Source organism: Maniola hyperantus, chromosome 8 (genome assembly GCF_902806685.2).
Source record: "Maniola hyperantus chromosome 8, iAphHyp1.2, whole genome shotgun sequence".
In the NCBI taxonomy this organism is placed as follows: Eukaryota; Metazoa; Arthropoda; class Insecta; order Lepidoptera; family Nymphalidae; genus Maniola; species Maniola hyperantus.
Genome location: NC_048543.1, coordinates 15,288,440 through 15,312,287, shown reverse-complemented (window position 1 = coordinate 15,312,287; position 23,848 = coordinate 15,288,440). Strand labels below are relative to the sequence as shown.

At 38.9% G+C, this 23,848-nt stretch overlaps 5 protein-coding genes across 5 annotated transcripts in view; 3 read left to right on the top strand and 2 right to left on the bottom strand.

Moving 5' to 3' along the window:
- LOC117984682 (embryonic polarity protein dorsal-like) overlaps positions 1–4,364 on the top strand; it is a 49,966-nt gene extending 45,602 nt beyond the window's left edge. The window contains exon 13 of the mRNA XM_069500357.1: positions 572–4,364. Coding sequence (XP_069356458.1) covers positions 572–766 — 195 coding nt within the window. The 3' untranslated portion in view covers positions 767–4,364. The remainder of the gene's footprint in view (positions 1–571) is intronic.
- A 1,474-nt stretch (positions 4,365–5,838) lies between these two features.
- On the top strand, positions 5,839–7,586 carry LOC117984688 (uncharacterized). Its single transcript, XM_034971331.2, has 3 exons — positions 5,839–6,028; positions 6,312–6,422; positions 6,941–7,586. Exons 1-3 carry the CDS (start codon positions 5,949–5,951, stop codon positions 7,134–7,136), a joined length of 387 nt encoding a protein of 128 aa, XP_034827222.1. The 5' UTR covers positions 5,839–5,948; the 3' UTR covers positions 7,137–7,586.
- A 795-nt stretch (positions 7,587–8,381) lies between these two features.
- Positions 8,382–11,230, bottom strand: aph-1 (gamma-secretase subunit Aph-1). The gene is made up of 4 exons (XM_034971330.2): positions 10,781–11,230; positions 9,986–10,159; positions 9,380–9,560; positions 8,382–8,642 (listed from the first exon to the last, which is right to left on the bottom strand). The coding sequence occupies exons 1-4, from the start codon at positions 11,000–11,002 to the stop codon at positions 8,497–8,499; spliced, it is 723 nt and encodes a 240-aa protein (XP_034827221.1). The 5' UTR covers positions 11,003–11,230; the 3' UTR covers positions 8,382–8,496.
- A 164-nt stretch (positions 11,231–11,394) lies between these two features.
- Positions 11,395–14,499, top strand: LOC117984681 (ATPase family gene 2 protein homolog A). Its single transcript, XM_034971318.2, has 2 exons — positions 11,395–11,850; positions 12,346–14,499. Exons 1-2 carry the CDS (start codon positions 11,502–11,504, stop codon positions 14,229–14,231), a joined length of 2,235 nt encoding a protein of 744 aa, XP_034827209.1. The 5' UTR covers positions 11,395–11,501; the 3' UTR covers positions 14,232–14,499.
- A 1,284-nt stretch (positions 14,500–15,783) lies between these two features.
- Positions 15,784–22,425, bottom strand: wap (DDB1 and CUL4 associated factor wap). Its single transcript, XM_034971329.2, has 7 exons — positions 22,028–22,425; positions 21,278–21,380; positions 20,697–20,832; positions 19,745–19,995; positions 18,918–19,043; positions 17,233–17,414; positions 15,784–16,628 (listed from the first exon to the last, which is right to left on the bottom strand). Exons 1-7 carry the CDS (start codon positions 22,087–22,089, stop codon positions 16,430–16,432), a joined length of 1,059 nt encoding a protein of 352 aa, XP_034827220.1. The 5' UTR covers positions 22,090–22,425; the 3' UTR covers positions 15,784–16,429.
- Positions 22,426–23,848: the final 1,423 nt, after the last annotated feature.

Here is a 23,848-nt window from a genome sequence, read left to right as displayed (position 1 = left end):
TCGCTCTCTCTCGGTCAGCAGTGGGATAGTGATAAGTAGGTATTTGCTTCAAGTAGGTATTAGTAATGCTCTAGTTTCTATACAGTGCGTTTTTTAACTGTGATAGTATGGGGAAATTCAAAATTATAAGAGATACAGGATAACTTAGGAACTATTAGATCATTTTGAACAACTTTTTAGATCTGGTGCATTTCTTGAGACACTTTATATGTATAGATGTATGGTTTCATCGTAGTCTTCTTAAATGGTTGGATTCTTGATTAAAATAGAAAGATTGCTTTAAATTTTAAGGTTCTCTTCATCGATATAAATGACAAGATAATATGGTCAATCAAACAAAATTTTTGACGGTTTTGGAACCAAATAAATCAGCGCCACCTCTTAGATACTGAATAATAGAATGCACGACCCGTGTGAAATCCAGACGCCACTGAGGTTGCATTGGTACTAAAGCACCACTGAGTCGGTGCCATTTTGTTTGTTCAATAGCCTTGTCCATACGAAGTAATATACATATAAGTCTATGGTTCTGTTCAATATCGGGGGTAAATGAATGACTGTTTGTGTGCAGCTGCCGCAACAGGAGATGATGGAGGCGTCGTCGGCGACAGACACGCCGTCCATCACAGGCCTCCTCATGGAGCGCGGGGAGGGGTACCAGCTCACTTCCGGAGAGCTCTCCGGCCTCTCCTCGCTGCTGGACGCGCGCGCCCCCGACTTGAGCGACAGCCTTAACAGACTTTCCACAAGTGACCTGCTGCATTGATCAAGCCTCGGCCTTAACAGATTGTATTCGTAGTGCGCTCCAAACACGCAGTTTCGCTCACATTTGAATACCAACCAATCAAACTCAATATTTTTTTTATAGATATTACGTTCTAGGGACTAATGTCTGAGGTTTTCGATTTCCGTTAAGATATTCAGTTTCAAAGTCACACAGTCTCAAGAATTTACATACAAATCTTTTAATCCGTGTATCTTTAAAACTCGTTATTTTTACGGAAATCTGGCAAAATATAGTTCTTGCATTTCACGAAGGCGAGTGGCTCATGCTTGTGTTTAAGTCGTATCGGTATAAGTAAAGTAAAGTAAATGTGTGCGTTTGCGAGCGCTTGCTCGCGACTGATTGTCCGACATGCACGCACACTTACGCAATGTCCATGTAACCACAAATAAAGTTCACTCGCCTTCGTGAATTGCAAGAACTGTACAGACATAGATATTTAGAACGTGTCTACAAAATTACATCGAGTTTGATTGGTTAATATTCAAATTACGTTTGTGGAGCCAGTGACAGAGAGGCATTCCGCAGTACGTACTGCCCACGCCCCACAGTCGAACAGGACAATAAATGTGTGAACATTGGCATGTTTCAGACTGCAGTGAATGTAGGTACACTTGACTAAAAGAAAAACTTAAATAATATGACTACAGTGACTGTGTCTTTAAATAAGTTTAGGTTGCAAGTGAAATCACATAATTATCATTACAGGACCTTCTCTGGCCCCATGTTTCGTGTTTCTCAAGCAGGTGCGAATATCCTTCAAGTCAATAGGGAATAGGCATCTTCTAGGCAAGCGCGCTCCATCTTAGGCTGCATCATCACTTGCCACCAGGTCTGATTGCAGCGAAGCGCTGGTCTACAATATTAAAAAAAACCTTGGGTCTTTTTAAAATTGGCCTTATGGCTCCAAAGCGTTAATGACATTAGAGGTGGAATAGCGATTATATACGTTATTTGCCTTTTAGCACAAATTACTAAAGTACCTCTCGCAGCATCCTAATCACGAATCACGGCAACGCATTCTAGTGTCCTAATCTTAACTCCATATTTCGCACCTTATTGGGAGACCTAGTTACAGTGGAATCCGTTTATAATGACATCGAAGGGAATTGACAAACCCTTCATACTAAGCGGACGTCATACAAAGCATTATTGTTAAAAAAACCTTTTTTACATAAGATATCACTAAAAACAATGCATGACGTTCAACTATCAGTTACTCACTGAGGTTCAAAACAAGAACAAGCCACGGGCTGAACGTCGCGCGTCGTCGGGAATCAACGAACATTGCCGAAGATGTAAATAATCATGTCGGTCACTACAAACGGACAAAATTTATTAAAATGGGTCATAATAAGCGAAATGTCACTGTAAGCGAAGCCGCGAAGTCATTATATCCGACTTCGTTACAAAGAATTGTATATGAAAACCAAGCTTCGTTGTGTAATTAAGTCATAATAAGCGGTTGGTCAATATAGGCGGAGTCTTAATAAACGGATTCTACTGTAATTAATTTTTAGGACGTGTATACATTATTGTGATGTATTTAAATATTACGTCATCAAATTGTTATCAACAAACATTTCGATAATTAGGTTATACATAGGAATTTAGAATAAAATGTGATCTTTAATGAAATTTGAAGGAATTTATTAAAAATAAATAAAAAGTTTTCTCTAAGCTTAGCTATAAGCTAATGACTAAAACAGGCTTGGAAATGTTATGTTTTTAAATAAGTAAATTTAAAAAAAATGTTATTTGTTCAACAAGATAGCAAAGTTCGTTTTTGTGATGAGTGTCTAGTTTGAGTCGCGAGCGAGCGAAGGATTCAATAATAGAATCACATGTTGTTACTGCCCAGTTTGAATCCAGAGCAAAGGATTCAATCCTAAGTTAGAATCCTGAATGTAGTGACGGAATCAAAGGCACTAGAAACAAAAGACTTTGCTATCGTGTGATACATACAACTTTTCACCTCAATAGTGAAAACAACCACAAACTAAGCCACAAGGTTTCAATTAAATTAGAATATTATACCTAATTATTTTTAGTCATTACTTCGCTCAGCGAATAAGTTTGTTTTTATGCCCAAAAATTATTTTGAATGTTTTTAAACATTTAAAATTATATAAGGAGAAGCAAGCATTCGGCATAAGTTTGAAACTACCCGAAGTTTTCTATTTTTTAATATATTTTGCAGCATATATGCAAAATATATTAAAAATAGAATTTTTAGTATGAATCCCCCAATCTGGCAACACTGGTGGTTATTTTTGAACAAACTTGTGTTTGTCTTTGTTTAAAGTTTCGTTTCTTAGACTGAATTTTTGTTTTTAATTAAATCAGTTTAGAAGAAAATAAAAATAAGTGAATTGCAAATTTGTTAATTCGTTAAGTTACTTTTTTAGCACATGTCTTCACCGAAAATAAACAATTTCTTTAAATTATGCAATCATTCGAAATAGCTATTGGTACTAATTAAGCCTTTATAGCTAAGTTAGAGATGTTAGAGCCACAGCAGACGATGTTTTTAGGATCACCAATAGGCATTTAGAATAACATGTGGCATCGGAATTCGGCTCTATGCCGTGATTGAACGCTCTCCACTACTCCACACACGTACCGATCATTTACTTTTGCATATAGAGATTAAAGATCGAACGCAGAAAGTCGACAAAATGCGATGCAACATTAATGCAGTCACAAAATCGCCGATCGCTGGTGCTGACAGCATCGTGTCTGCTATGGCCCATAGTTATGCTATTTTAAGTTTGACGACAGAACTCCAGTACCATTTCTACTGGTTTAGAAATGACTATTAGGAATATCATGAATTTAATGTTTACACTATGACGATCACTAACGTTACAAAAAATAATTTATAACAATCGAAGACTCTTATGAGAAAATACAAAAAAATAGTCATGTAAAATATCAATAATTTTTATATTTACATTGCTATGTACCTACCTAAATAATGTAGAATAATATTATTGTTTATAAAGTTCAAGTTGTTCGGTTGTTGCCGTTTTCGCTTTTGCTCTATTTTCTCCAAACCCTTACAAATCATTAAAAATAACCTAAATAATTACATATTCAGAGAGAACAGTGATTTATTTATTTTTGATCACAGACAGAAATATAATACGTGTGCATAAAAATGTTATATATAACTAAGTTGAATATGAGATTTAAAATTTTTGTGAGATTTATAATGATATTTTTTTAAATAAATTGTTTTACTTGTGATTAATTTTTATTGTTATTTTTAAGTTGAAAGTGTAGAAAATACGGTTATGATTTGTTACCAAATATTAAGGGTTTCTATTTCACAAAATATTTTTATCAACCCTTTTTTTGCCTAAGTACATTTCCCTTAATTTCTTCCATGACAATTAAAATAAGCGTAAAATGTTAAAAATAAAATATATTTTCTTGTCTGTGGCAGCGATATCTAAAATGTGTCTTGCATGCATAGGAGGTATGCAATGGCATGCATATACATCAATCAATCTACCGTCAACAGTCTTACAATGATTTTGGGAGTCAACATTTGTAATGAAATAAAATTTCAGTGTTCTATTAAGTTTATAAAACATCACACGATGATTTACGTTTACGTGCAATAAAATAAGTACGCATTTAATGTGATAAGTTATAGTTGTTGTCATATTTTAAAAACTTGAAAAAATAAACAGTTTGACAATATTTTCTGTTTTATTCCGCTTGCGTATTTCCTGCAAACCAAAGTACCAACTAGCACCCATGTTACTTCAGCACGCAGCTTTACAATAAAATCGGTAAGGGTAGTTTACTCATCCCCGTCCGCAACAGGTACCTCAAGATAGCAGTCGGGGTGTGAGGCGGGGGGATACCCCGCACACACGCGTTCACCCGCACCGGGTTAGGTTGGTTTGTCATCTCTCATGAATAATAATGTAGGTAAACTATAGTCGAGATGGCTATCGGGGAGGGCAAGCCCCGCACACCCGCATGACACCCGTGCTAACCCGTTGCGGGCGAGCATGGACGACGTGCGGGGCGTCACCCCGCCTCATACCCCGATTGCCAACCTGTCGCGGACTATGGTAGGTATTTAACCTAAACTCTATCCACGGTGAGAAGTTACGAGTAGTTAGGGCTCTCTGTTACGTAATCCCATACAAACGGCGAAGACAAAAACTCAGTGGGCGTTAACCATTTTAAGTGACCAACCAATCACAAACGAATATAATATGTTTTCGGCTTTCGCATTGAATTTCGAATGTTTTTTGAAAATGCATAATAGAGTAGTTCTTTATGGAAAACGGTCGTTTGTGTGATTGCGTGGCCACTCAAAATTCTCAACGCCCACTGAGTTTTTGTCATTTGTATGGGATTACGTAACAGAGAGAGCGCTCAACTAACTTTTATCCGTGGATAGAGTAAAATAGAGGTGCAAACGTGCTTTGGGATTGTAAGATTGCATATTTCTGACTAACCACCAACGACACAACCCAGAATAAAAAACTGGGCAAGTGTCGCGCACTGAGGGTTCCGAATCTTATTTTATCGACATGTTCATGAACACATTTTAATTTTTTTCTTGTGATGTAACCACAGTTTTCAGATTTTTCCCCTAATGTCTGCTATAAGACCTACCTACCTGCTAAATTTCATGATTCTAGGTCAACGGGAAGTACCCTGTAGGTTTCTTGACAGACAGACAGACAGACAACAAAGTGATCCTATAAGGGTTCCGTTTTTCCTTTTGAGGTACGGAACCCTAAAAAGCTGACCACTGAGGTGTGCAAAATGTTGAATTCATTGCAAGTACCTACCTACGTCACTTTCTATCTTATATTTTATTATATCAATAAATTTAAATCAATTTGGTACATTCTCCAATAGTAAGGCAACACTGAAAATGTTTTGGTTTTTGCTCCTGCCTACTTAATGCACTTGCCTATCTCTTGCTCATATGTAGGTACTTGCTCTTGCCTAAGTTTTGCTCTTGTCATTTATTTGACAGTTGTCACTGTCAGTTTCTCTCATAGGTTTCACTCAGTAAATGTATTCTGTGGTTTCACTAATGTTTGTGGGTGGTTTGTGGTCACCATGTGGTCACTAATCTAATCTTGTAAACAAAAAGAAAACTTAGGAATATTTTGCGGAAAGATAAAAAATGAATGAACCATTTAATTCCACTGCTCCAGAGCCAAGGAAAGTAGGCGTTTGGACAGAAGGAGCGCCTGTAGAAACTAGGTTTCACAGTTTTTATTATAGCTGATATCCGCGACTTAGTGTGTCCATGGTGTTTTCTAAAAATCCCAATATCCCATGGATTTAGATTCAATCAAAAGCGTACACCGACCTTATATCCGTCTTGAAGATGCAAGCTTTATCAGTAGTTATCAAACTTCGTCAAAATTGGTTTAGCGGATGAGCCGTGAAAAGGTAACAGATAGACACACTTTCGCATTTATAATATAGGATTTCTCCAGTCTTTCTGTAAAACAGTAAAATAGCACACAATATTTTCTTATAGGGAATATGTAATGCCGAAGAAATCGCCCGATTCTATCGACGATATACCAACGATTCCCGATTTAGATGATCTCCAAGACATTTTAGAAAAGGATATATCTAAGCCTCCAGTGTAAGTGCTTTTAATCCTCTATTAAGATCTCCTTGATGCAAAGATCTTGTGAGAAGGCTGGGTCACATTGGGTTAGGCCACCCTGAAAAGCTGGAGCCACGACTGAGCTGTTTAAATATCTGCAGATTACACAATAGCACCTGTTATTCTGGTGCGTATCATTTGGGTATTTCAGCTTGTTCTTCAGATGGTGTTGACGCTAGCATACTCTAAAGAAATGTGTGGCCCAGCTTTTAAATAAGTACCTATTTCTTTTTTTCTTTCATAAGACTTAATTTCTGATTGCCAATAAGACTTCATACATCTTTGAGAACATTATAGAGAATTGACAGTCATGTAGATTTCCTCATAATATTTTCTTTCACCTTTAGCATTAAGTAACTGAAAATTTGTATGGGGGACTTCCCAAATAGGATGCAAAAACCTTAACCGCTATGCTATTACCATTTAATATGTCTGATTGTACTTAGTTGATTGTAGTAATAGAAAATAGTACAATAATTCCTCTGGCATTCCAGTCCGGACCAGCAAGACACTGAAACTGTGAACACTTTGGCAGAGGTTAGTGGTGTGAGTGGGTCAGTAGAAGGTGTGGAGGCAGCGCTAGAGGCGCTACTGTCCCACGTCCCACCCGTGGAGAACGACACGGCCGACACAGTGTGGACTGTTGACTCATTGCTGATACAACTTGCTGAGGAAGAACAGGCAGCGTAGCTTATAGCCCACATTTGAGGTTTATCCACCATTGATTTAAGAATAGAAGATAATGGAACCAGTGAAAAGCTATTTCACCTGAAAGCGATATCGTGATTGCCATTCCCACTTCTTTCCTATGAATTACTAGCTGATGCCCACAACTTCGTCCGCGTAGATTTAGGTTGTTAAAAACCCGTGGGCACTCTTTGATTTTCCGGAATAAAAGAAGCTTATCTCACTCTCCAGCTCTTTAACTATATCTATGCAAAAATCACGTCGATCTGCTGCACCCTTCGCACCTCTTGATTAAAAAAAATAAAAGAAACTCCCTATTGCCCCATCTCGTCACCCGCGCGCGCCCGCACTGGGTGCAGGGCTTTCCCAGACCAGTCGCCGACTCTTTGTGAAAATAAATTAGCAATTAAATTAGAAAATTATATCTAAAAAATACAAAGTTATTTTTTAAAATTATGGTTTTATTATTATAAAAAGGTATTTTACTATTTATAAGATCAACATACAAGATTTCTTGTTCTGTCCAATATCTCTGGGCACACCTCCACAGTGGCACCTCACAGAGCTTTTACATACAGCAATAACAAGCAACCTAAACTCTGCTTTATTTACTATTGAAACATAAACAACAAAACGGCTTACATTCTGTGGATTTTTTTATAACAGAAGCAAAACTCAGTGGAGTAGTCAGAAACTAAATAAAGACGACATGAGTTTTAAACAAAAAGTCCAATTTTTCATTTAACTAATTACACTTCTGATTGATAGAAGCAGACTTTACAGAGTTCCAAGGTCAGCAAGCCACTGAAGACTAACCTCTGCTATAATCCACAAGCGTTTTAAAGCTGCAAAGATTATAAAACTACTTTTTCATGGTATCCTCCTCTGTCTATCCATTAGTCTGTTTTTCTGTCAGCGAGGTTTATCTCATGAACCGTAATATGTATGTAGATTGCAGTGCGTATATCTATTCCCGCTATAACAACAAATAGTAGGTACTTAATAAAAATTTCAAAATGGTCACAGTCCCGCAAATTGCTAATGGCCGCCTTTTTAGTGACGTCAGCACTATATAGACTGAAGTTTCGAGCTGATGGTATATTTTTACTTAAATATACGTCAAATGACGTCATTTCGATGTTAATGAGACATGGTGCCAGCGCAATAGCAATTTGCGGGACTTATACATTAAAAAGTACATAATCTTATACGATGGTCGGTACCATGGTACCCCTTCGTGTTTGAGTCCAAATTATACTTGTCCAGTTTTTTAATAAATCATTTATTTTTGCTGATTATAGCAAAGTGAACTTGCTATTCTTCGGACTGAAACATCTGAAACCTTAATATACGAGTAACTGTCCTAAGTTCTGCCCGTAAAGCTCTGTATGAGTCCCTTGCCCGAACCGCCAGCACACCTGAAGGCTATCACAGCGGTGACGATGAGTATTATATACGACGGCAGGATTGTTACTACATACAATTCCTTTTTGTTGAGTAAACTGAGACCTGAAAAAAAAACAATTGTTTATCTAAATATATAAAAGGCAACGGACTGATCTATTAACGCGCAGTTCAAACTACTGGACGGATTGGGCTGAAATTCGGCATGCAGATAGCTATCATGATGCTATGAAAGGAGTTTTGAAAATTCAACCTATAAGGGGGTGAAATAGGGGTTTGAAATTTGTGTAGTCCAAGCATAAGCTAGTATATTATAATGAAGTGTTAAGAATTAATAATTATTATATTCTAGTAACTTTACAAGTGTCTATAACGAATTTAGACACTTGTAAAGTCTCTAAAATACAAATTACCTATGTTAGTGCTTTTCGTCAAGATCGGTTCAGCAGTTACACCAATAAAAGATGATATGACAGACAGACACACATACTTTCACATTTATGATAAAAAGAGATGATGCCTGCAACAACATTCATGTAAGTTTAGGTTTTCAAAATCCTGTGGAATTTTTTGATTTTTCAGGGTAAAAGTCGCCATTTCCGAGATCTACCTAACATCAAAATCGGTTAAGCGGAAGGTCCGTGAAAATCTAACAGACAGACAGACAGACACTTTCGCATTTATAATATTAAGTATGGATTAGTGTAACTACCTACAGATTCAGTTGCAAAGAATTTTTGTTATGTTATAGACATAGGAATGATTCACACAGGATTTTAAAACCACAAAAATCTAGCCATGAGGTTGCAAGCAGATAAGCTGCTTGACAATTTCATACAGACCTGACACGAAGAAGTGTGATCCAATGACCCATATGATCTTAGGATAGTTCTTAGTATCAAGGCCGTTGAAGAAGATGACACTCCAGAATGTGTTGAGAAGAATCATGCACAGAGTCATGGCTGCGCTCGTTACAAAGAAGAACTCTGTGCCGCCGTGGAGGCCCACACTGCCGGGACCTACCTGTAGATAGTAAAATCTATAAAGTCAAATAATTTAGGTATTCAACGTACCTACACTTATCACACTTTTTGATTCTATTCTCAGTTGCTGGATTTGTAAGATGATGTAGTAGTGACAATAGGGTATTTGACAACTAGTCAAATCTTTAGTAGTCTTCTAACTAATTTAGTCACTTTTTATCAAACGTCAAAACGTGCACTTAGTATACAATATTCTATGAAATATTGCAATGTTAGTTCACATCATAATGACATACTTTTTTAGTTTAATTGATAATTTAAAATGGTTATTACACTTAAAACTAACAAAGGACGTGGATTTTACGTATTTTGGAAGACCCTCTATTTAATAATCACTGCGAAATAATTTATTCTTGATATAGTCAAATACCGGGACTTATATCAGTGCAATTTAAAATGACTCACTGAATCTGCGAGTACATTAACAAGTGCAAATGCACCGCTCATAATGCCGAAGCCCAGCCCGGAGACGTACGCCATCTCCAGCTTGTTGCTGCATATCTCATGGTTCTCCGAGATCTCCTTCAGGCCAGCTTCTGTCCTCCTCAACAGCAGGTACATGCCGTAGCGAAAAGCTTCCTGGAATTCAAACTCAGTTTAACATAGTCACCAATAGGTTATCAATTGGCATATTCTAATGCTTTAAAGCACTTAAACTATTTCTAAGAGTTTTAACTGATAATGTGAGATGGTGAATGAATGAAATATGCCTTATTGTACACCAAAAGATAAATATTTAAAAAAATGGTGATAAGAAAAAGAATATCCAGCTCAGTTTTCAGTTTGATTTTGATTTAAAAGTAGAGCAAATTTTTTCAGCAAACTTGTGGTTTTCCACACATCAGAAATAGCACAGCGACAATACTAAAAATATTTTGAACTTTTAAAGAGATATGTACCTACTTACAAAGTCAATAAGTGGGTTAAGTTGTCACACACTCACCAAACTTAGGCTAAAATTTAAACATTATGAAAGCTACAAAACCATTAAGTGTAAAAGTCCAATTGAGGCTTGATAATACAAACTTTATCCTTTAGAAACATCAGTTTGCACATCAAGCTCCAGCATATATTGCACTGTTAGTTAGATCAAACTTCAAGTCATCAAGAAAATCAGACAATACCTCTATACTTATACGTGAGTGGGGACTGGGGGCTTACAGTTAAGATAACGTTTTACCGAATAACGGATTACCTTACCTGCATTATTATCGCAAACACCATTCCAAAGGCCAAGTATGATCGTAGAGGGCTCACTGCGAACCATATCAGAGACGACAGTAGGAACGATACCAGCCACCCAAACGCTGCAGCGATCATGATGATGATCCGCACCGGGTCGTTCGCGATCGTCAACGCAAACATCGCAAAAGGTGGCCCGAAAGCGAGTAGTGAACAACTAAAAAACTCTGCGAGAGTCATGATGACTTCTTAATACTTTAATACTTTGGTTTAACACTAAATATATAAGCGTTCACTATTTATAAATCTCGCGTCTCTTAAATCTACACATCTAAACAGTATTTACAAAGAACTTTATTGTTTTATTCATGATATAATGCGATTATTTAGTGAAAATTATTATTTTTAAAATTACGATAAATCACGGCATTGCAAAGCAACCAACCAAACACATTGTTTGACAAATCACAGCACAAAATATTTAACTTTGACAACTGGGTCTGGAACGTAATATATTTTTTTCATCAGGCTTTACGGCTCTGGATTCTAGTTCTTTTGGGCCGACATTAACCCATATATCCAGACTATAGATCACAGAGTACTTTTTACATTATAGATTTAAAAAAGAAATGTCACACTGACATTTGAAGGCAAGTGTGGGACTTAAAAATAAACATTAAAATTCAACAAAATTATAAACTTTTGAATATGTTAGAAACATTTAAGTAATTTAAGAAAAATGCCTCCAAAACAAACCAAGAAAACGCTGTGGGTCGAGTGCGAGCGGTGCCACTGCAGCATTCTAACCAATGATAAAAATGTACACATGGATTTGGATTGCTCAAAAGATCAAGTGAAATGCCCTTATGTTGATGATGGTATATTGTTTACCTGGTTGGAGAGAGCCAGTGCTCCTCCAACGAACGTGCCAAGGGACGCAGTACTGGTGCATCCGTCGGCTGGGACCCTTATCGGTGCAGTGATCGGAAAACCTTTGCAATTGAAAAGGGATGGCGCTCCGACGCTGGTAAAGCGTATGTGGCCATCGAAGTCGTCCGCTCCCGCTGCTATCATATTACCGGCTGCAGGTATGATTTGATAAATTGTGTTCATCTGTCTGTTTGTTATCTATGCGTTCGCTCATCGACATCCGATTGAGTTGAAACTTTGTATAGTTGTTGTAGACACTTGTGTGTAGGGTTAAACTTACCAACATACAATAAGTGACACATAAGTTGTATTGCCACTCATGCTGTCTGTAAGCTTGTTATTTAGACTGACATAACATACAGCGCAAACCACTTAGCCTAGAAACAAGATTTTGTGTGAGTTATATAAAATAGATCTGGGCTAAGAAAGGATTTTGTGAAATTAGCCACAATGTCCAGAATTTGGCCCCAAGTTGGTGCTTTTCTTGATGATTTCTTTGCCTTTGAAAGAGTGTTAATAATGCCTAAAGCATAATGTAATGTTTATATCTATTACACTCTTTTTTTTTACTGACACTAGTATAAATATCTAACACTAAATAAACCATCAACTGAAATAAATGATCTTTTAAAATATTTGGCTTTTTGTTGCAGATCTCACTGGAGCCTGGTGCAGTGACAGTAAAAAAGTTACTATTTCCATTCTAAAAGGAGTCGTCCCCCCAGCATCATTTGTTACAGTAAAAGTAAGAAATCACAAAATCGACACAGATATAAGTGACATCCTCAAAGAAAGATTCATTAATCACTATGTAAGCACAGACAGTGTGCTGGTATATTATTATTTTGGTAAAAAGTTGCAAATTGAATTCATCAATATTAAATATTCAGAATTAACTGAAAACTTCAACGGCACTTGGTACCTTTTAAGCGAAAATACTGTTTGGAATATAGAAAAGAATGTCGATAAAAAGGTGAAGAAGAAACCGATTATATTGGGTGGTGTGGATGATATCATTGATGAAATAAAAACACTAATCAACATTTCATTTGACACATATGGAATTGCAGCTAATTTTCAACCAACAAGGGGTCTATTACTCCATGGACATTCTGGTATCGGTAAAACAGCGATTTGTAAATATTTAATAGACAGTTGTTATTACATTGAAATCAATGGTCCTGCGATATTCAGCAAATACTTTGGTGAGACTGAAGCTACAATGAAAAGTTTGTTTGCTAAAGCTGTTACAAATGAACCTTGTATTATTTTGGTTGATGAAATTGAAACAATTTGTCCGCGACGTTCCGCCGGTAGCACGGAACAGGAAAGACGCGTTACATCTGCTTTTGTCTCCTTACTGGATAACCTACACCAAGAATCTAGTAAGGTCTTCGTTTTGGCAACGACTCGAAAACCGGATGCGATAGATCCTATGTTACGGCGATTTGGACGTTTCGATAAAGAGATAGAAGTTCCAGTTCCTGATAGAATAAGGCGAAGAGAAATTTTGTATGCATTACTTAAAAATCTTCCGAACAAAGTCGCGTCGAATGAAGTAGAATCAATTGCCGATCTAGCTCACGGTTATGTTGCAGCGGATTTAGTTAATTTGTGCACACAGGCTTCACTTAAATGTCTAAAGCGGAACAGCCCTGTTATAGAGAACGAGGATTTGGTCAGCGCACTAACAGTAGTAAGGCCGAGTGCGATGCGGGAGCTACTTATCGAAATACCGAATGTTAGATGGTCAGACATCGGCGGACAGGACGATTTAAAGTTGAAATTACGTCAAGCGGTCGAATGGCCGCTGAAACATTCGGAAAGCTTTCGTCGGTTAGGCGTTCGTGCGCCTTCAGGTGTTCTGCTTTACGGCCCTCCAGGCTGCTCGAAAACTATGATAGCGAAAGCATTAGCAACTGAAAGTGGTCTGAATTTTCTGTCAATAAAAGGTCCTGAATTGTTTTCAAAATGGGTGGGAGAGTCTGAACGTGCTGTGAGAGATTTGTTCACCAAAGCGCGACAAGTGGCTCCTTCTATCATATTCTTTGACGAAATGGACGCTATAGGCTGCGAGAGAGGCGCGGGGGAAGCCAGCGTACACGAAAGGGTATTAGCCCAGCTTCTGACAGAATTAGATGGAGTTGTTCCATTGAATGCAGTTACAATCGTAGCAGCCACAAATCGACCTGATAGAATGGACAGAGCCTTGCTTCGTCCCGGGCGACTGGATAGACTGATATACGTTCCTCTGCCGGACTTCGAAACACGATTGCAAGTTATGGAGCTCAAATTGTCTAAAATGAGTGTCAGTGACGATGTGAATACACACAGCTTAGCGACGAGGACTGAAGGGTTTTCTGGTGCAGAGTTAGAGGCCTTGTGCCACGAAGCAGCGTTACGGGCTTTAGAGAAAGATCTGGAATGTCAAGAAGTGACAATGGAGCATTTTGAACATGTGCTAAAAGACTTTAAGCCTAGAACCTCTCAATCCATGCTGAAGGTCTATGAAGAATTTACTTGGGGATCTGGAACATGATCCCTAATTCCTATAACAACCTTTCTCCATAATTGTAACTATAAACAAAAGATTGTATAGCCAAATTGTTGCAATGCATCTATGACTAGATAAATAGTAATTAATAACTCAGTGTGGAAACTAATGGTTTTGTATGAGTTAAAAATTAAGAAAAGATAATTTAATTTGTTACATTTTATAGATTTGATAGCAAAAAGATAACACAATATTTGTATAACTATTTAATAATATAGTAAGAAAACTTACACACTATTATTTTTGTATATAAATTAAGTAATTCTAGTCCTTATTCTATACAAAATTAAAAATCTACATGGTACACATTTTTTGATTAGTCATTGATTTTAAATTAATTTCGAGATCACAATATAGATAAAAGGGTTTAATGAGTTCATTTTACTACCAATATATTTATTAATGAAATTCAATGTCAATAATGAATTTGAGGGCTAAGCTACAATTAGGTTCGAAAGACAAAATGAATTAGGTCTACAGTATTTAAAACTACGATTTTACTGGTTGTATTGCAATCAAAGTCGTCCTAATTGTTAGTTATGAAACGGATATCATTTTAACTGACTAAAAGATGGATAATATAGAGTCTATGACATTCTTACAACTACCCACATTATGTTAGTCAACTATATGAGAAGAATAAAAGTAAAACAGATCATTCATTCACATGCCTTTTTAACCATGATCAGAAGTAGTGTTTTACGGCTATTGTTTGCAAAGAACTTGTTTTCTAGCGTTTAAACTAGAACTAAACTTGTTTTCGCGAATCAAGGTCGATAAAATTCGCGACAGTATTCTTGCTGTAGTCATGGTATCAAAATGATATCTGTTACACCACTATTTTTTGTGACAAACTACGCGATAACAATCAAATTTATAACAATCCCAAAAAAGTTCTTAACTTTTCCCTAACCAGTACATTTCTTACAGAATACATAAGCAAATTCTCGCGTCAATATTTATATTTTAGGGGCATAAATGCATAATAATTAATCAATAGTAAATGTGAGAATTATTCATATCAAGGGAATGCATTAGTTTTACATGGGATTTGAATTTATTTCACAAAACATGTCAGATCATCAGAAATGGTGGAATAACTCTTGATTCTTTGATCATATTTCTGTTTTTCCAATTTTCATATTACGAAAACTTCAGTCTTTAAATATTGCCTACAAATGTTTGGTTCTATGAATAACATTGGCATATTTATTAATTTTGTATGAAATTATTTGTTAGATTCAGTAAATGCAACGAAACACTAGTTTATTAATAGGCTAGGCATATTACTTAACACTTTGCGATAGGAATAATTTATTATTAAAATCGTTACTAATAACAAAAAATCCTGCACTAATACAATTAATATTCTAGAAGACTACACATTTTTAACGTAAATACCTTCAAGGCAAGAGTGAATAGGCATCTTCTAGGCAGACGCGTTCCAACATAGACTTCATGATTACTTTTTATAAACCTGATAGTAGAACCTTTATAAATAAAAAAGAATTGTAAAATCGGTTCAAATTTAACATCCTGTATCCCGAAGAATCTCAAATTTTTTTCGGGATAAAAACCCTATATGTTAACCTGGAGTATCAGCTACCACTGTACCAAATCTATATATATAAAAGGAAAAGGTGACTGACTGACTGACTGAATGACTGACTGACTGACTGATCTATCAACGCACAGCTCAAACTACTGGACGGATCGGGCTGAAATTTGGCATGCAGATAGCTATTATGACGTAGGCATCCGCTAATAAAGGATTTTTGAAAATTCAACTCCTAAGGGGGTGAAATAGGGTTTTGAAATTTTGTAGTCCACGCGGACGAAGTCGCGAGCATAAGCTAGTTCCATATAAATTCGTTCAGTAGGTTACGCGTGACGCGCGCACATACAGACAGACAGACAAAAATTCCAAGAAAATTGTTTTGGAGGTCTATATTCGGGGGAACAATGTTTCCTCCGATTAAAATTTTCAAAGTATAAGTCCAGTTACAGTTTTTTATAAGTATAGATTTATTATTTTACGATGTTTTAGGTCAATTATTATTTATATTATAAGTATAGATTATACACTATTATTTTTTGTATTATCAGGTAAGATTATTTAATGGTAGAGTCATCAGGGTAGGTGTCATACAAGTCATGAATGTGTTTTTGGTGTTTTTCAAGGTTTAAACTCTGAGTATCTCAGTGTGTCGGTTGTAACAGATCGCGATCCAGTCAGGCTGCGTGGCGCCCCACTGGATCTGGTTGACCTCACCCTCGGCAGCCGTGTAAGCTAGGATGGGGTCCTCGATCGCTCGCGGCATCTGCTGGATGTCCCAGATCAGAGCCTGGTGGTCGTCGCCTGCTGTGCAAATGTGGCAGGAGCTGAGGACAAATGTTTACATTTGTTACTAGATGATGCCCGCGACTTCGTCCGCGTGGATTTAGGTTTTTACAAATTCCATGGGAACTCTTTGTTTTTCCGAGATACGGCCAAGGCCGGCCATCATTGGTGCGAGTGTTAGGACCAATGCTAATTCCCAATCCACACGCTGGGCGAACAGTGTTGGGGCCGGCGTTATAACAGTGGTAGTGTACTGTACCTGTGTGGCGACTCTCTCTCTTTATGAAGACTTGCGGGTGACGATGTTAAATGGGATCGTACTCGGGGAAGCGGGGCCGGTCTTCTACACGGATCTCGTCTCATCGGCGGACAACTACAACCGGCTACGGGAATTCGCGCATCATTGGCATAAGATGCGAAGCAGCTCTGAGCGTACAGGTGCCAGGCCGGCACCACGGAGGAGCAGCAGCGGGGATCTCAGCTGTGCTAGGGACGTCTAGCCTCAAAGGGAGGAGAGTGAACATAAGGGACAAGGAAGAGACAAAATAATTTGTAAGAAGTCAAGAAGGCACCCCGGGCGCCCTTCCGCGATCCGGCCAATATAACCACGAGGTTGGTGGGGCCATGGGAGGTGGAGGGTTGTACCTGTGTGGCGCCCAGGCGATGCCGTTGACGCAGGCCCGGTGGTTGTTGAGGCGGGCCACGGGCGTGCACGGGACCCGCACGTCCAGGATGATCACCTCGCAGGCGTCCATGGCTATGGTGGCCAGGTAGTTGGGGTCCTGCTTGTTCCACGCCAGTCGCAACAGGGGGGTGTGTTGTGGATCCTAGGAAAAGAATAATTTCAACTATTATAACAAGTAAAAAAATAATTGTGTGAATTCTATGTTGAGAAAGAAGTGAAACTTTAGACTTATAAAAATGTAAATCAACCTCTTGGTTTAAAAAAAAAACCCTGAGAACCTCAAAAATGTCGCGATTTAGTGTTCCGGTACGATGTGGTGTAAAAAAAGATATCGGGGTACGGGTTAATAAAAACTGCCATACCTCTTCCAAGTTAGCCCGCTTCCATCTTAGCAACATCACTTACCATCAGGTGAGACCACAGTCAAGGGCTAACGTCTAAATTCTAATGGAATAAAAAAAAACGGCAATTGCTCTAACGGTAAGCGTAGCAATCGTAGTCCCGTGGCCCTACCGCGGTTGTTTGACAGCTACAATGTCACGATCGCAATCATCTCTGATTGGTTAATGCTCGCTCACTATTGGCCACAATGCATTGTTGCAACAAGAATCGCACATATTCAGCCAATCAGAACAATTGAGATTGTAATAATGATTGATGCAGGTTGTAGACAATCGCCCTACACGTCACTTGAGTGGTTGATACGTACCTCGTAGATGATGGTGGAGTGCTCCAGATGCCTCAAGTCGAACATGCGCACCGAGCCGTCCGCGCCCACCGACGCGAACATGTCGCGGCCGCCGCCCGCGCGACTGAACGCTATGTCGTACACTTCCTACACGTCACTTGAGTGGTTGATACGTACCTCGTAGATGATGGTGGAGTGCTCCAGATGCCTCAAGTCGAACATGCGCACCGAGCCGTCCGCGCCCACCGACGCGAACATGTCGCGGCCGCCGCCCGCGCGACTGAACGCTATGTCGTACACTTCCTACACGTCACTTGAGTGGTTGATACGTACCTCGTAGATGATGGTGGAGTGCTCCAGATGCCTCAAGTCGAACATGCGCACCGAGCCGTCCGCGCCCACCGACGCGAACATGTCGCGGCCGCCGCCCGCGCGACTGAACGCTATGTCGTACACTTCCTACACGTCACTTGAGTGGTTGATACGTACCTCGTAGATGATGGTGGAGTGCTCCAGATGCCTCAAGTCGAACATGCGCACCGAGCCGTCCGCGCCCACCGACGCGAACATGTCGCGGCCGCCGCCCGCGCGACTGAACGCTATGTCGTACACTTCCTACACGTCACTTGAGTGGTTGATACGTACCTCGTAGATGATGGTGGAGTGCTCCAGATGCCTCAAGTCGAACATGCGCACCGAGCCGTCCGCGCCCACCGACGCGAACATGTCGCGGCCGCCGCCCGCGCGACTGAACGCTATGTCGTACACTTCCTACACGTCACTTGAGTGGTTGATACGTACCTCGTAGATGATGGTGGAGTGCTCCAGATGCCTCAAGTCGAACATGCGCACCGAGCCGTCCGCGCCCACCGACGCGAACATGTCGCGGCCGCCGCCCGCGCGACTGAACGCTATGTCGTACACTTCCTACACGTCACTTGAGTGGTTGATACGTACCTCGTAGATGATGGTGGAGTGCTCCAGATGCCTCAAGTCGAACATGCGCACCGAGCCGTCCGCGCCCACCGACGCGAACATGTCGCGGCCGCCGCCCGCGCGACTGAACGCGATGTCGTACACTTCCTACAACAAATAATACTATTTAACAAAAAAAACCGGCCAAGTGCGAGTCAGACTCGCACACGAAGGTTTCCGTAGTCTGTATCACCATACAAGAAAAACACTTTTTATGTGATGTAACCACAAATTCACGGTTTTCGAATTTTTTTCTTTACTTGTGCAATAAGGTTACCTGCTAAATTTCCTGATTTTAGGTCAACGGGAGGTCAAGTGTTCCTTTTTTACGGATCTCTAAAAATGGTTGCGTGTATCCTCTGTATATCACTACCCATATTATAACTGCGTTTGTTTCTTTTGTTGGTTTATTGGTATCTCCTTAAATCACGTCGCCATGGAGCAACGGATCGAACTGTTTTTTTTGCGTGAGTAGGTATATGTAAAGACTTGGAGAGTGACACAGGCTACTTTTTATCGCGGAAATCCAGTCCCGACGGGATTTTTAAAAAGCTAGATCCACGCGGACAAAGTCGCAGGTATCACCTAGTAGGAAATAAGTGAAACTTCTTCCATTCTATTCTATCTATAATATAAAAATGAATCACTAAATGTGTTGGTCATCGCAAATCTCGAGAACAGCTGAACCGATTTCGCTAATTCTTTTTTTATAATATTCCTTGAAGTACGAGGATGGTTCTTACGGAGAGAAAAATATAAAAAATTTGAATACCTATCTGTCGGTCTTTTCACTAGTCATTCTTTATTACCTTGTCATGAGCAATAAGCTGTGTCTTCACATGTCCGGTAACCTCGTTGACACGCCCCAACATCTGTCCCGTCTCCAGGCCCCAGATGGTGCAAGTTGTGTCAATGCTGCTGGTCCCAATCAGGTTGGGGTCAACCTCGTTCCAGTCGAACGAAGTCAAGGGCGCGCAAAAGTCAGAATTCTTGTTATTGTTTAGGACACATTCGAATAGTGTGTACGGCTCGCCCGCGCGCCATATGCGGAGATAGTCACCTGAAAAAAACCGATACAAGTTAGCTTTTGACTACAATCTCACCTGGTTGTAAGTGATGATGCAGTCAATGATGGAAGAATGGATGACTTATGTATTATTAATATTGGAATGCATTGAATAAATAAATGATAAATGAAGCGAGCTAACATGGAAGGAGTAGGCAGTTTTATTAAACTACTAGCGACGCGTCCCGGCTTCGCATGGGTAGCATATTACAATTTTCGTAAGGATCTAATTAAAAAAAAATATAGCCTATGTCATTCAGGAATAATGTAGCTTTGTACTGATGAAAGAATTTTTAAAATCTGTTCAGTAGTTCCAGAGATTACCCCCTACAAACAAACTTAACGACATTACCTCTTTATAATATTAGTAGATCGGTTTCTACGCGGCATCGTATCAGAATGCTAAATCTGTATGTAATAACTGTCTGAATTTAATAACTAGCAGCCGAAGCCTCCCACCAGATCAGGCCAGAGACAATATAGAAATTATAAATTCTCAAATTGACACACCTATCTATAGCTACACAATTTTCAGTGAAGGTTGTTTTGACTAGACTGGACTAGACAGGATAGTCCAATCCAGTGAGAATAGAGAGTCCTCAACCACTGGTTGAATCTCAAAGTTCAGTGCCTACTAGAGCATACACTGAACTCCTAGATGGCGGCGGTGACGATGACGATCGAAATGAACTCACCACTAGTAGCCAATAAGTCAGGATACACTCCCTTGCTATCAGGAATCCACATGATCTTAGTGGTGGGGTAAGGATGGTCAAACGTGGACTTGGCACTGAATTCACTTGTCTCCTCATCCAGGGATATTATTTGAACCTGGAAACATTAAAAGTGATTGTTTGTTAGTTTATTGGTTTGTCCTTCAATCACGTCGCAACGGAGCGACGGGTTGACGTGGTTTTTTGCATGTATAGTTAAAGACCTGGAGAGTGACAAAGGATGCTTTTTATCCCAGAAAAACAAAAGAATTTCACGGCTGTGACTAGTTACCACCCTACCAGCCAAGCTGTCCCGTCAGCCGGGTAGAAATTTATGCTGTGTAGAAACCAAAGGGGCATGGGTTTAATTATAACTGCCATACCCCTTCCAGGTTAGCCTGCGTCCATCTTAGATTGCATCATCACTTACCACCAGGTGAGATTACAGTCAAGGGCTAACTTGTGTCTGAATAAAATAAAAAATAGACTCAAATTGGGGTGCTTAAAGCTATAACCAACCACAAAATGAGTGACCAGCCTCTAAACACTTTAAAAAATAATACCTTATTGTTGTACTCTTCAACAAAGCTGCCTAGAGCTAGGCGAAACCTTTTGTCAGGTCGCACTGACCAATTCATGGAGTACAATGGCCATGGTGCTTGATATCTGAAAAAAAAATAACATACAACAAGCAAGTTAATGGCCCCGATTCTCTAGTCTCTCTCTTAACTAAATTTAGAGTATCTGCATCCTTTTCTTTTTACTAATGCTAAAAAAGGAACGGAACATGACTTTAACATTTAAAGACTCTTAATTTTAGTGCACAATACAAATTTAAACAGTAGGTTTGCGAGTGCGTGCTAAAATCACGGGTTTTATCATCTAAAAATTAAATTTAGAAATGTCAAACTGCTTCTGTCCTTTTCATATTACAATAGTAAGAAGAGGGTGCGAATACTCTTAAATTAGGTTGTGCTTAGAATCGGTGCCATTGTTTACTAAAATATATCACATAACTTTAATGATTTGATATGATATGGAACACATTCAGGGTGTTTTCTAAATGATAATTAATATTTACTATAAGGATCATAAGACTATTCAGGAATAAAGTTCATAAACTCTAGATGAAAAGAGTGAATTTTAGTGAGTTTCTTGAATAAACAGAGCTCAGAGCATGCACTCAAAGCTTTATAGTTATAAAAGATTATTGAACTCTAATAAGAAAGTATCAAGAAGATATCAAGTATCCTATTTCTTACTAGAGTTTGCAATTGAGAAACTTATTACTTAGTTTATATAAAGCAGCTTACTTGTAAATCTCCTTGCGTTTTGTACTAGAACTTGTGCTTGAGCTGCTGTGTGGCATCGACATGTTTCTGAAGCTATCGATTTATGTAATCACAAAATATACACCTTTATACCGAATAGGCCTTCTATAAACACCTTGAACAACTTTTAATTGCAATTTTTTTCATTTATTTTTATTTAGCATGGTTATTATTGTTAGCATGTTACATGAAGCGGTAAATTTTTTATTAGGAGGCGATTGTTGAAAATGATCTTGTCGAATAATACGATGAAGAGAAAATATGTTAGCCTTATATTTATTGTAATTTTAATTGAAACAATTATAACATTTTTCGAGTTTCCTTAAATTCAGCAATATTTTCACTCGCTGCAATTATTTTTTAACTTTTTTTGACCGACCACAGAGTACAAACAAAAGAGTATATAATCACTACACAAACCAATAGTAGATAATCTATGCATAGAACTAATGAATCTACGGTCTCTACTGGTACAGACCACAGAGTACCGCTTATTCTGAAGTCTCGGAGATAAGCTCATAGTCTGAGGAGATCTATGTCTTGCCTATTTGAGCCTATCAGAGGACCACAGATTGTTCCGAGCCTCTGAAAAAATTACCTGTATGAGCTCAGAGCTGTAGAAGTAGCTCATAAGTAGCTCTATTGTGATTTGTGACACTTACTGTTAGAGCTAGATAGCAGCTAAATGCTCTTTTAAATGCATTAAATCTACACTCGGCCAGAGTGACGGACTATGGTCTAAATCTAAAGCATAGATTAATTAACTATTGGTTTCGCTAAGTCTAAACCCTTTGCATTCTGAGAAGAGACCTATTCTCAGTAGTGATGTGCTGTTGATCATGATGATAATATACGTAGGTACATACCTAGGTACCTATTATTATTATTCGTCATCATCATCATTAGCCTGTAGACGTCCACTGTTGGACTTAGGCTGTGAACATAGGCCTTCCCTAAAGAGCGCCACCACACCCAGTCCTCAGCCTTCCTCATCCAACTTGCACTTCCCGCCAGCCTTTATTTAATTCGTCAGTCCATCGTCCCACACTACATAGGTACTTACGCGATCTCCACTCAAGGACTTTCCGGCACCAACGGCCATCGCCTCTACGACAGGCATGGTCTGCCCACTGCCACATTATTACTGATGTTATATAATTTTACACAATAGGTACCATACATTACTTAGCTATTATGCAACTATTCCTTAGACCTCAGCTGATGTAAGAAAGAAAGCCGGAGACCCTTAAATAGAGCTTCAAACGTAGCCTGCATTGATGCTATCAGTGTACCACACAGTCCGGAATGTAGGTCGACGCCGAAAATATGATTCATGCTTTGCTATGCTAAAGTTGCTCGCTTTATCTATCTCAGCCTACCTACCTTTTGCAAAATATGTTTAGTCACTATTTTTAGCATTCCGTACCTGAAAAGGAAAAAATAAACTCTTACAGGATCACTTTGTTGTCTGTCTGTCCGTATGTCCAAGTCCATCTCTATCCGTCGTGTCTGTCAAGAAAAACTATAGGGTAGGTATTTTCCGTTGAGCTAGAATCAAAAAACTTGGCAGGTAGGTAGGTCTTATAGCACAAGTAAAAGAAAAAATCCGAAAACTGTGAATTTGTCGAGGGTAAGATAAACCATATAAGTTTATCTTACCTGCTTAGTAAGCTAGTTTGCATATAATTTATCTTCCAATCTAAGAAGCAGTTTCTAGTGGTCAAGTTAAATTTAAAACAATGCTCGGGATCGAACCTTGAACCGCGACCTTTCCTTCGCTGAACAATTACGACGAAAGGTTGA

Bases quoted from the DNA above. Each gene is read 5' to 3' on its own strand.
- LOC117984688 (XM_034971331.2), top strand. From the start codon at position 5,949: ATGAATGAACCATTTAATTCCACTGCTCCAGAGCCAAGGAAAGTAGGC. The intron at 6,029-6,311 runs GTTTCACAGTTT...ATTTTCTTATAG, and splicing joins GGAGCGCCTGTAGAAACTAG to GGAATATGTAATGCCGAAGA. The intron at 6,423-6,940 runs GTAAGTGCTTTT...CTGGCATTCCAG, and splicing joins GATATATCTAAGCCTCCAGT to TCCGGACCAGCAAGACACTG.
- aph-1 (XM_034971330.2), bottom strand. From the start codon at position 11,002: ATGACTCTCGCAGAGTTTTTTAGTTGTTCACTACTCGCTTTCGGGCCA. The intron at 10,160-10,780 runs GTAAGGTAATCC...TTTGAATTCCAG, and splicing joins TGTTTGCGATAATAATGCAG to GAAGCTTTTCGCTACGGCAT. The intron at 8,643-9,379 runs GTCTGTATGAAA...TTTTTTTTTCAG, and splicing joins ATCACACTTCTTCGTGTCAG to GTCTCAGTTTACTCAACAAA.
- LOC117984681 (XM_034971318.2), top strand. From the start codon at position 11,502: ATGCCTCCAAAACAAACCAAGAAAACGCTGTGGGTCGAGTGCGAGCGG. The intron at 11,851-12,345 runs GTATGATTTGAT...TTTTTGTTGCAG, and splicing joins TATCATATTACCGGCTGCAG to ATCTCACTGGAGCCTGGTGC.
- wap (XM_034971329.2), bottom strand. From the start codon at position 22,089: ATGTCGATGCCACACAGCAGCTCAAGCACAAGTTCTAGTACAAAACGC. The intron at 17,415-18,917 runs GTACGTATCAAC...TTCTTTTCCTAG, and splicing joins ACTCCACCATCATCTACGAG to GATCCACAACACACCCCCCT. The intron at 16,629-17,232 runs GTACAACCCTCC...ATTTGTCCTCAG, and splicing joins ATCGCCTGGGCGCCACACAG to CTCCTGCCACATTTGCACAG.